The sequence below is a fragment of the Pogoniulus pusillus genome, chromosome 5 (assembly GCF_015220805.1).
Source record: "Pogoniulus pusillus isolate bPogPus1 chromosome 5, bPogPus1.pri, whole genome shotgun sequence".
Classification (NCBI taxonomy): Eukaryota; Metazoa; Chordata; class Aves; order Piciformes; family Lybiidae; genus Pogoniulus; species Pogoniulus pusillus.
Window position 1 is genome coordinate 35395293 of NC_087268.1, and position 12826 is coordinate 35408118.

Genomic DNA, 12826 nt, shown 5'->3' on the forward strand with positions numbered 1-12826 from the left:
CTTACTAAAATTGCAGATTTTTTTTAAAGTAGAAAATGTCAAAGAGTTAATTATCCCTGAAAGCAAAAGGGAGGCTTTGCTATTTATGGCTTCAACTAGTTCACCTGAAATCACAAAGAGTATCACTTGCAAATTTTGTTATGGCAGAAAATACTATTAAATGGCAGTTACGGGAGAAAAAAATCATGAAGAGATGAACTTGCATACTGTGCTAGTTTGAAGCTAGCTATAATGTTTTGGTGAGGATCAGATCACAGGCTGTGAAAGACAAACAAGGGTGATGTCTACTTCACTCATAGGCTTGCTGAGATGCCTAAGAACAAGAATCCAAACATAGATATGGCACTTCTTCTTCTTCTTCTGCTTGGGAGCTCTGAGATGCGTTTTTTTTTCTTCTCTCTCTAGCCTCTCTGCCATCTCTCCGATTAATTCACTTTGCTTCCTAATCCCTTTGCCGAACCTCCATTCTTCCTTGGGACTGGGGTAAGGTTGAGAGGGGTGGGAGAAGGTTGAAGGGCGTTTGGGAGACCCTCCTGGGGACTCAGGTTTCTGGGAGGGGAGTTGTGTTTCCGTATTACCTTTTACCCTGTATATTTCTGTATATAAATGTATATACTGTAAATATCTGCTTGTATATTGTGGTGAGCTTTAAATATAAGCTTCATTCAAATTTCCAGAGCCGGCTGAGTCTAGTGTCGGTGATGTCCAAAGTGTGGGGGGCGGGGAACACCCAAACCATCCCACATACTCTCCATACGAACTGAAGCTGCTTCTTTTGCCATAGTACCATATACAAGCATATTCACTCTAAAAAATATCTACAAGCGACTATGCAGTTTAACAACGGCCCCAGAAAAACTACTTTTGACAATTAATTGGGGGCTTTAACTGCTTTTTGACCTCTTTATCTGCAGTGACATATTTCCTCTGTTCCTTACATTAGGAAAAAAAAAAAAAAGCCAAAACTACACATCAAAACCCCAGCGAGCAAGAGACACATTAAAGCCTAAAAACAACCCTCCTCAGTTAAATAAATATAGGGTAAGTTTTCTTCTGTGGAGCCTGGCGGCACTGGACTGCAGCTCTCCCACAGGCGCGCCTCACGCGTGGGACACTCCCGCGGACAGCCCCTCCACGCTAACTCAGCGATCGGGCAGACACCTACAGGCGGGACAGCACCGCTGACGCAGCCCGTACGCGCTTCCGGAGGCGGCTTCCCGGGATGGCATGAACCTCCTGAAGGCCTGAAGTTCCCCGTGCGTTTTCCCTCCTAAATCCCTATTCCCCGCTTCCACACACCGCCCGGGGCTGCCCTCACCGAGGCCGAGGACGAAGCACGACCGGCCCTACAGCACTGAAGGAAAATGAGACTACGCCGTGGCAAATATTGTGCCGTTCCTGTGGAGCAAGGCAGCTCCCAGGACCCCGTCTGACTCCCAAAGGCCTCGCTCCCGCCCATGCATTTAACCGCCGCAGGCGCAAATAATCTGCCTCAGCCTCCACCTCCAGCAGCGCCCGCTGCCAGTCAGTTACACTCTATGCGCACGCAAAGCAACACCAGTCCTGCCTGACGGCACTTCCTCTCCCAGTGATGTTTGCCATTGGCTGTCGAGCACTGCCGAAGGCTTTCGTGCGCCTCCGGAGAGCGCCGAAGGCGGGGGGAAGGGGCGCAGGCGGCTGGAGCGCGGCGCAGTGTATTGTGGGGCGGAAGAGAAGAGTCACCGCTGTGCGAGTGCCGCCATCTTGCCTACGTCCGGACTTGTTCCCGCTTTAGGGGCCTGCTGCTTCTCCTCGCAGCGTAAAGCAGTAGAAAGAGAGAAGATAAGGAGCCCGCTCAGGGGGTGCAGATGCGCGCAGAATCTCCTCGAACCTCTCTCGAGTGCCGCTAACGAAGGGGGCGGGGGTGGTGAAGCGGTTACCGGTGCGGCCTCTCCTCTGCCGGGATGGGTCGGTCCCGGAGCCGGAGCTCGTCCCGCTCCAAGCACACCAAGAGCTCTAAGCACAACAAGAAGAACCGGAGCCGATCGCGGTCCCGCTCCCGGGAGAAGGAGCGGGCGCGAAAACGCTCCAAGTCCCGGGAGAGCAAGCGGAACCGGCGGCGAGAGTCCCGCTCCCGCTCTCGCTCCAACACGGCCCCCTCCTCCCGCCGCGACCGGGACCGGGAGCGCGATCGCGCTTCCTCCCCGCCCGACCGCATCGACATCTTCGGGCGAACGGTGAGCAAGCGCAGCAGCCTGGACGAGAAACAGAAGCGGGAGGAGGAGGAGAAAAAAGCGGAGTTCGAGCGGCAGCGGAAAATGTGAGCCCTGGGCCTAGGCTGGGAGCGCCGGTGGGGGAAGGGTGACGGGAAGGGAAGTGCTCTGTGACCTGATGCCTTTCTCTCCGCTCCTTCCTCCAAACTAGGGCCGCCTGAGACTGGAATAAAGGCGTTTAGGCCGTCAATGAGGCCTAACGCCTGTATACTATAGTTTCCCGCCATCCTTCCTTGTCCTAAAGCTTGGCTCCTTCAGGTGCGCTAGAAACATCCCATTCGGGATGCGAGCCTCCGGTACGCTGCTTCCTTGTCCATCGGGTCTGCTTGCTTCCGATCTGCCTTTGCGCTAAATAGGCTGCACAAAAACTTAATTCTGCAGCGGAGGCCTCCGCACCCAAGAGGCTTTGTGCTGCACTGCTACACTGCCTGCCCCTCCCCTTCCTTGCATGGATCCTGTTAAGGCGTCGAGCAGAGGCATCTGCAGTTGCTCGACCTAGGTTTTTAAGACGTGATATATGCAGCGGTCATGTTAACATTGAGGGTGTTGTTTTGTTGGTTTTTGTGTGGGTTCTGGGTTTTGTTTGGTTTGGGTGGGTTTTTTTATCCGTTGCCAAATGGAACAGTGAGATCCGGTAATTTACTTCATTTGAAACCTTTCGTTTTGCAGTTTTCGTTGTGGGAGGTGAAGTTTATTTATACAGTCTACAGAAATAGGTGATTTCTATTTTAATGGACGTTGCATGTGCATTAAGACGCATAGCAATATTGTTAACTTTAATTAAAGAGACCCCCACGCAGTAGAAACAATGGTTTTAACATCTGTGGTAAAGTGATTTCTTGTCATTTAAGTGTTACCCTTGCTCATTGAGGCACTGAATCCAGAAATAGTTTGTTTTGATGCGTGAAGTCAACTAATTCTTCTTGATTGTCAGGAAAAGCTTCCAGTTTTAGTTCAGCGATACTGTTCTAATGAAACACTAATTGTGGTTAAGGAGGCTTGATGACCAAGACTTGTCACTTTCATTTGTTGATAATCTCCTTTGGTAACTTAAGAATTTGACAAGAGTTGTCATCAGAAGCACAAACACACATGAAAATCTTGAAGGCTTTTAAAATTATTGATTCTAATTTTGTGTTTTGTAATTTTATTCAGTACCCAAATTAATGAAAATAGTCATGCATATCTGCCATGAAGAATTGGAGAGTACTTAACAATTTTAAAATACAATGATTAGTTTACCTTAGTGTTCTGGAGCTGCTTTACTCATATGTAAGTTTTCTGTATAAGCTGTCTTCGAAATTTTTGAATACCCATGAAGTTTGTGGAGGAGGAATATGACGTTTGAGTGGTAGTGGCAACAGAAGAGTAAACTTTTGAGGGAGTAACAATATTGAAAAAAGATTATGTATAGAATTTGTGGCTTCAAGGATACACTTTAGATTTCAAGAGGAAAAAGTGATGAAACCTAATAGAGTATAAAACTGGTATTTGGGTAAGTCATCCGTAAATTGCGTTATAAATGTTAGTATCTACTGTTAAATGAAGGAAAGAAGTACTTTTGCTGGCTGAATTAGTTCATATCGAAAATTACTTTGTGTCTGTCCAGGTCTTCTTATGTAGCATAGCTTCTGTTTTTTTCTTATAATGCTAGTATTCTATAAAGGACTTGTAAAAGTCCTATAAAGGACTTTTTTTTCTCTTAGAAATCTTCTGAAATGTAAATAGGTTTGGGTTTTTTTTGAAGATTTTGTAAAATGGTTTTGAAGAAGTAAATGGGATATACTAAAAATGATTTTACATTCATGACTTGCCTTACTTTGGAGTCATGACTTAGTAGGTCAGGATAATAAACTTACACCTCATATAAAATACATGTATTATGTATTTGCACTGAAAATGTATACTTGCTCACTTTAATTAAATTTGTGTGTAATTTGTTAAAATGAGAAGAATGAAACATGCAGGCTCAGTGTTCAGTTTTAGTTTATAGTATATAATATTGCCAAATAAGTTTGAAAACTTACTTCAGACTTTATTGTCAGGGTATTTTTTTTTAACCATGTACAATCTTTGTTCAGTTAGCTAAGTTTTAGTCTAGATTTCCCTGATGTTAAACAGAAAGCTAAATAAAACATGTGAATATGAGCTTTCTGAAAGAAACATTCTGTAGAACAGCCTCTTCTGTATGCTAAACCATATCAGTACAGAATAATGAGTGTTCACTGAGAAACAAATACTCATGAAAAGTATTTAGTATATAAAGGATGTTAAAAAAAGGACCACAGGTGGTGGTTTGGCAGAGGCATACTATCGAAATGGAATTTATGGAGTTTTATGGATGGTGGTCATCTAGTTTGCTTTTCTGAAGAAAATTACCTGTATTTTTGTGTTGTTTTGGAAAGAGCAAATGCTTGACAATCTTAACGTACTACCAGATGAGATTGCTGTCTCTTGAGGAACATAAGAATAAAATTCGTGTTCCAGGGGTGAATGTTTAAGTTGAGGGAAAGTTCCAAAAGTCTTTACTGAAGAAGGCAGACTATCCATTTGATTCAGCACACTTTTGAAAAGAAGGTACATTGAACGGATATTTGAGCCTTATGCCTCAGTATTGCACATGTTTATCTAGTTCAGTATAATTGATGCTTTATTATCTCCTGTCTCATGTTTGTAGGTTGTGTGCTGGGAAATCTAAAATTTAATAAATCCTGTTACTTTTTTTTTCTTTTAAATGAGTTGATTTTATGTCTTGCAATATAACTAAGAGGAAGATGCAAACATCATGAAAATGGTAGGATATTGAGATATTAGAACACTATTCTAAGCCATGGATTTCTAGTGCTGCCAGGCTAAAAGATTAATTCGTAAGATTGCTCTGTATTTCACAGAATACTTAAAAGTTCTATTTCAAGGTTAAAAGGAGCAACTTTCTCCCCAAAGCCCACAATAAGTCTAAAAATACGAAGTGTAGCGGGGACTATTTACTTTTGTTGGTCTAATTACCATTTAATACTGGTGATTACTAGCTAGAAGATTATTTTTTTTCTTCCTTTGTTAATATACCTGTGAATTGACCTAAAACTTAACAGTGATACGACTAAATCATAATGCTGTTCATGAAAAATAACACAAGTAGACATTTGAAAATATTTCAAAAACTCAGAATGCGAAAAACTAGTTTGCAAGGATTTGCTTAATACTTAGTATATGTATAATTAGAGTATATGGATAATTAGAGTAGGAACAGAGTACTGCAATTCAGAAGTTAAGCAGAGATCAATTGGCGATTTTCTAAGGTAAATTATTGGATAAGTAGATTACAGATACAACACCTGGAATTTTTGTTCATTCAAGTTATATTACAGTTTGTAGAGATTAATTTGATGCTTCTGAGATAGTGGCTTTAAGGAAAGGTTTTACGGGATATTATTGTTATATGCAGCTTAAAACTGAGACCACCTGAATTCCTGAAGGGTGAAGGATTGCCAAAGTTGGGAGGGGGCTTTTTTTCTTAACCTAAAAATGATACCAAAAAAAGAGTAGTATGGTAAGGATGTCCTCTTAAGCTTTGTCACTTGAAATGTGGAGCAATACTAATACAGCATGGTCTGAATGTTTTCCCTCTGATAGGAACACTGATTGCCTGAATATTTGCTTTCTTTAACTTAGGGAAAAATATTCTTTAAATATGTGATCAGTTTGTGTAAAGAGATTCAGTTACGCGGCTGATGCTGTGTGTTTGAAAGAGTTATTTTCAGTGCAACTATTCTTTGATTAAAAAGGTAATCCTTATGTTTCTGTTTTGTAGTCGTCAACAAGAAATTGAAGAGAAACTCATAGAGGAAGAAACAGCTCGAAGAGTGGAAGAGCTTGTGGCTAAACGTGTAGAGGAAGAGTTGGAGAAAAGGAAGGATGAGATTGAGCGAGAGGTTCTCCGCAGGGTGGAGGAGGCTAAGCGCATCATGGAAAAACAGTTGCTCGAAGAACTCGAGCGACAGAGACAAGCTGAACTTGCAGCACAAAAAGCCAGAGAGGTAACGCTCGGTCGTTTGGAAAGTAGAGACAGTCCATGGCAAAACTTTCAGTGTCGGTTTGTGCCTCCTGTTCGGTTCAGAAAGAGATGGAATACAGCAAATCTAATTCCCTTCTTATGTAAACTTGCATTGCTGCGAAACTTAATTTCTAGCCTATTCAGAGGAGCTCACTGATACTTAAACAGTTATTCTCCTAAAACCTGAACAAGGATACTTGATTTTTAATGGAACTGACCTACATATTTCAGAATTGTTTGAAACTTTTGCCATGGCTGCAGGATTTATCAGCGGTCCTTTCATTTTTGGGGAAGGGTATTGAAAATCTGTAATTGTGTATCCTTCATTTGTTTATTTAATTTTGTTTACCTAGACTGTAAGAGGCTTTTGCCTTCAGTCAGGCAAAAAGCAGGGTCCAGCAGTGAGCTGCAGTACCTGTCTTTAACAAATAGGTTTCTTATTCTTCATTTAAAATGAACGTTTTCCTTGAGCATTCATTGGACTAATTCTGGAACTTCAGGCATAAGCCAGTCCACGTCTTCACGAAGGATCTATGTCCAGATCATTATATCCATTTTTAATAACTACTAACAACTCCTTTTTTTTTCCTAGAAGTTACAAAAGAGCAGGTTGCCCTTGTCTGAAGTCAAGCTGAACATGTGACTTGGGTTTTTGTTTTCTTTCTTTTTCTTTTTTTTTCTTTTTTTTTTTTTAATCAGCAGCTGGAGGAGAAGCTGAAAATGTCTTTCTGTGAGACAGTAATTTGCTACTAAAGGCTTTGATGCCTGCTTGCACGAGTCATTCCAGGATCCAGACATTTCAAGACAAATCTTGAAACTGTAAAGGAAATTTGTGCTAAATACTCCTAAGTCTCAAATACCTTTTTTTCACTCTGTACCTCCTACACAGTTTATTTTAAATTAATATTTCCTTACAAAAGGAAAAACAGTAGCAATGAAGCTTTCCCCTTCATGTTAAATGTGACTTGTTTGTCACATATCTTTAAATTACAAACAAACAAAAACCCCCAGAACACTGAATTACAATTATTATTAAAAATAGCAAATTACGTTTATTTTGCAAATTTAAACCATACGGTGAAAGAATTTGAGTTCGATGTCTCTAGTCAGTAAATGCTTCATGTACAGTGTTTTTCGTTTGATCAGATGGGTGGCTTTTGGTTTTTTCAAATGTTTTTGCTATTGTCAGTGTGATGTGGAGTATTCCCATCAGTTCCTGGTAATGCAGAATAAACTTTCATGCCTGGAGTGAAGTGTGCTAGCTAGTAGCTGGTTACTAGTCATAGTAAGAAGTTTTCTCTTCATATGCTTGTTTTGTTCATATTAACTTTTTTTTCTTGTACAGACACAAACCTCTGGCTTACTTTAAACCTTCCAAATATTAAAATAATTGGGATATATATTACGCGAATTGAAACACCTCAAAAACTTTCCCGCAGTCTTCATATTTATAAGTCGCATAACAGAGTTCCATTAAATTCACCAAGAAAACAACAATTGCAAGGCTTTATTTCCTGATCTTGCCTTCCCTGGACTCCTGAATTCCAAGTTCAGACTGCAAATGACAGTTTCAGCTGTCTTAAAATTGTCAAAATATTAAATGTTAAGTCCATTCTCCCCATGAAAGAAGCCCATAGCTCCATGAAGTATGGATTACCATTTGTATTTTTCACTAACAGTAAATGTATTTTTCTTATTAATTGTTTGCCTTAGGAATGATTTACATATTTTTGTTCCTTCTTATCATAAACATCTGCATTCCTCAGCTCAGCCTTCCCTGTATGTTGTTTCTTTATAAATGGTTGAGCTGCTGATGCAGGTATTGCCAAGCTAACAGTACAAATCATTTTAAAGAGGAAGCTGGCGCGTATGGCAGCCGAGGAGCACACTCTGCAGGACACTGGACAAGACAGTAAATATTCAACTTTTAATGCTGATTAAAGGAGTATAGGTAAAGAATACGTAGGTATACTTAATTGGTGAGACAAACTATTCGCTTTATTTATATTTTCTATATTACTTTTTAATTTGGTAAATACTATCCAGTTTTTGTAGTTGTCCTTGTTGATTTGTGTGATATTAAAATTCTAGTAATAAAACTGTCAGGATTCTATGATTAGGGAGGGTTTAGTTGGTTGCTGTTTGGACTGGGCGGGGTGATGTAAATTGAGTACTAGAAACCAGTTTTAGTGGCTGCAATTTACCATTGTGAGACAAAATAGGTGGCTGTAATGCTGCCACTTTAAGTCAGTTCACAGAAGAAGTCTGAGAAAGATTAGTGAACATGCAGAAATGAATATTTTACTTTACTAACATCTTGCCCTGTCCTCCCCTTTAGGAAGAAGAGCGTGCAAAGCGTGAGGAACTAGAGCGAATACTAGAAGAGAATAATCGAAAAATTGCAGAAGCACAAGCTAAACTGGTATGTGAAGATGCAGTTAACTATTCTGTAGGGGAATACAGGTCCCTCTGCATCATTTGCAACACAATTAAAATAAACAAATCAGCCCTTTCTAGAGTTTAACTTGTTTATTGCTGGTTACAGCAGTAGTGTTGCTCTCCTTTTGAGCATGAGAGGTCCTTGGCACTGACACTAATCTGAAAAAAATAGCTCAGATGCAATTAATTCAGAGTAAAAGAGCTGTCTTTAGAGTATTAAAAAGTACTTTTTAAACTGTATTTCACGGAGAAGCTTGATGCTAAACTTCTAAACATACTCGGCTTCCAGGACCAAAGTGACTAATTCTGTTCTGTTCAGCAGGACAAGTACAAACTGGATTTGGGATTAGTATACTGGTTGATGTAGAAGTGCTGAAAGGCACTTTTCAGCATAAACTTAAGATGCCTTAAGTTATGAGAGTCTAGCTTGTGTTGGTGTCCAAGGCTACTGAAGCAGTTGTCTGCCTTTGAGAACATCCAGTGTGATTTAGCTGATTCTATTCAATTAATAAGCCAAACTAAGCTACTTCTGAATCCTGATTGAACTGTATGGGTTTCAAATACCCAAGCAATTACACCTTTTTCAAGTGAAGATGATGCTTTAAATGGTTTGTTTGAGCTACATCTGCTTTAGATCTTTCTGTTTTACCCATTTCTCAACCTCATACAGTGGGAATGGGACAAATAGAAAATTGATGTACTGAACCAAATAAGTAGCTTTGGAAGACCACTGGAAGAGCTGTAAGAACTACAAGTCATTGTAGGGACTGACTCATTAGAAATCAAGATGTTTTTAAATTAAGAGTGTGGTTTAGGTGGGTTTCAGAGAAAGCAGACTTCTGTTTGAAGGTCTACTGCTTTGTTATATTGTGTCTTCATCTGGCATGTGACGGATGTTAAAGGAATTGATCTCTGTGTACAGTGATTTCCTTAATTAAAATGTAGTGTGTTGTTTGCAAAGCAGTTCTGAAAAACACTGCATGTAAGCACTCATCGTTTTGATAGGTTAGCTGTAGAAAGTTTTCAGTGCAGTTCAAATAACCACTTTATAAATAGCTTCACTGAAACCAATTACAGCATCTAGCTCAGGTAGAACTGCTTACATACTTAGGCAGGATTGGACCTGTTTGGACATTAATATGGACTTGTAAATTGCTTTTCTGACTGCAAAATATGCTGGCCTAAATTCTGCTATTTTCATATATAGGCTGAAGAACAATTGAAAATTGTTGAAGAACAAAGAAAGATTCATGAGGAGAGGATGAAACTAGAGCAAGAGAGACAACGTCAGCAAAAGGAAGAGCAAAAAATTATCCTGGGCAAAGGAAAGTCCAGGCCAAAACTGTCCTTCTCACTAAAAAGCCAGGATTAAATTGCAACTCTGAACTGTTTAAAAAAAACAAACAACAAAAAGGAAAAAAAAAAAACCCAACTTTGTATGGTAGCTTCATGTTGAAGTGTTTTGGTTTGTTTGGTCTTTTTTTGTTTTAGGTGGGTTTTTTTTGTTTTGTTTTTTAATTTGTTTTTTTGTTTTGTTTTCCTCTGTTTCCTTTCTTTGTCTTTTTTGAAAGTTTGGAAAGTTAGCTTGTTCTAATAGGGGCTGTGCTCTGCAACTCTTAATTTTTTTTAAACTTTCATTAAGTTAAACCCTTACCAGATCATTTTTTGCCTTTTAGACAGTAATCTCTCCTCATCGCTTTTGTTTCTGTATCAGTGATCTGAAGCAGATCAGATCATTTCTATGAACTGTGTATGTTCTGGTAAGGTTTTACTGACCTACTCATCAGAGTCTGACTGATAATTGACAGAACTTTATACTGGGTATTTGCTGACTTTTAATTTATTTTTTTTTAAGTCAGTAAATACATGAGTAAATTGCCATAGTATTACTGGACCTCTGTGGTTTATTGTTAAATCAGTGTCCTATGATACTGTCCCATTGTTGCTCTCGATGTTCCCGATACAGGTAAGGAAATAGTTTGTCATTTCTGCTCTGAATACATAGAGTTCAGTATTGTCTCTGTTAGATTTGTTTTTATTACATTGACAGCATTCAACCAGCGTTCCCCATTGTGTAAATAAACCAATTTGCTGAATAAAGTGAAAGTCTTAAATTCATATGTTTAAGTAAATTTTTTTTAAGACACTTCTATAAACAGCTATAAGGAGTGACAATTCACATTATTAAGTTCAAGACTGTAGTGGTTTGTTATTTTTAAATTTTGCTTTAAACTATTGTGGCTTCTCCTACTTATAGTGCAAAATTGCACACAGTAAAAAATCCCTGCAGTTGTGAATGTTTTCTGAGGGCTGCTGCTATTTTCATGAATGTTGGTTTTCATTCTGACAGAGACTTATTTCAGCTGTAGTATCATGTTTAAACAGCTGTTTGGTTTACTGCACCCAAACCAAATACTTTGCTATCTAATCCCCTTAAATTCACCTCATAATATAGTATATTGTATAAGTTAAGGTCATTACCGTATAATAATCTGATGGATCCTGAAGGATTTTAAAATGGAAGCTTTTTTACCCAAAGGACTGGACTGGTTAACATACTTGAAAGTGTAAAACAGAAAGAGAGATTCTGGTTTAGCCAGAAAGCAACTCTTGAATGTTATCCATTTATATATACAGGTTTTATTTTGAAAAATGAAATTACAGATTGAAAACTATATATAAAAGTCCCCTTTTTGTATATAATTCTTCTACTAAACCTAAATTACTATAGCTTGTCCAGTTCTACAACTTCCTTTTTCCTGTCAGTGTGCAACATCTGTAGTAACCAGAAAATGAAAGTTACCAGTAGTTGCCTAAACACTTGAATGTCACTGGACAAAGTCAGAAATAATTCCTTTTATTCCCAAAGGATCTGTTTCTGTAGACCTGGAAAATTAAATGTGGGAGCAAGTTGAGTGTGCCACTGAAAGCAAGCAGCATTTAACGTGCTCTGTTTGAAACGTGGGCTTGGGGGCAGACTGATGTATATCACTTTGTCCAGTGTGTCAAGAAAAATGTGAAGACAGTAAAATACCTACACTATTATTGTACTTAAATTTGTCTATCTATATGTTGTGTTACAAAAGAAGGTTGCTTAATGCATAAAACCAAAAGCTGAAGCCAAATAAAACATGTACATGACCTGTTGGCAGGAGCAGGCTGTATTTAAAGCTCAACTGATACGTGTATTTCTAAAACAGAAAGCATCCCCTCTTTCCTTATGAGAAACAAGCTATTAAAAGTCAATATCTGAAACAGACCTATGCATTTTTGTTTCCTCTCCTCTTCTAAAAGCAAGAAGCTTAGTTCTTTGTGTGTGCAGCTCTGATATCAAGCATTTTCTGTGTCACTGATTTGCTGCTAAATAGTAGCATTTGTTCTTTACACTTAACATTGTACATTGCATAGACTTAAACTTCTGAAATATTCATTTCAGTCACATCTATAGGATTATGTTGACAGAATGTCCCAGCACAACTAGATTGCCTCTTCTGCCATTCCACACCTCCCTACCTGTATCCTCTTCCCCCAGTCGACAAAGGAAAAGCAGCTGTATATTTCTTTGTTGGGACATAAGTTCAGTTGGTAGAAACCACTATCTCTTCACTGTCCTAAAGCATTCTGTGTTTCTTGAATAGCTTTTTGTAGATCTAGTACACGTGAATGTTACATTTGCATTATTCTGGGTTTTCTTTTTCAAAAGATATGGTAGATTTTTAGGAAAATAGAGGGGGGTAAATTGACATTTGATGATAAAAACTTGAGGTTTTTCTAATTCCCTTTGTAGTTGATACACATCATAATGAAAGTAGACTAGAATGCAGTCTGGCATTTAGGTAATGACTGAGTATGAGCTCTGTATGTGGGTCTGCATGAGGATGTTAACTTACCTAGTGAAAGTGCTGTTAGAAATTGTGTTGGGTAAGTTTCAACTTCAAATTTTGGTTAAACATTTTTTGTCCTGTTCTGGGGTTTTTGTATTGTGATTGGGTTTGGTTTTTTTTCCCCTTGACTAGGGAGACAAGTAGGCATTTTTTGTTGCCACTTAAACGTTGGGCAGTATTCACATTCCGTATATCAT

The 12826-nt window shown here is 39.1% G+C and overlaps 1 protein-coding gene across 2 annotated transcripts; it reads left to right on the plus strand.

Annotated features, from left to right (window-relative positions):
• Window positions 1–1618: 1618 nt before the first annotated feature.
• Window positions 1619–10863, plus strand: ARGLU1 (arginine and glutamate rich 1). Of its 2 annotated transcripts, XM_064143775.1 has the most exons (4): window positions 1648–2299; window positions 6064–6289; window positions 8645–8728; window positions 9953–10863. In XM_064143775.1, the coding sequence occupies exons 1-4, from the start codon at window positions 1944–1946 to the stop codon at window positions 10115–10117; spliced, it is 831 nt and encodes a 276-aa protein (XP_063999845.1). In that variant the 5' UTR covers window positions 1648–1943; the 3' UTR covers window positions 10118–10863. The 2 variants fall into 2 exon arrangements, with proteins under 2 accessions (XP_063999846.1, XP_063999845.1); XM_064143776.1 differs by lacking the exon at window positions 9953–10863 and having other exon boundaries at window positions 1619–2299; window positions 8161–8726.
• Window positions 10864–12826: the final 1963 nt, after the last annotated feature.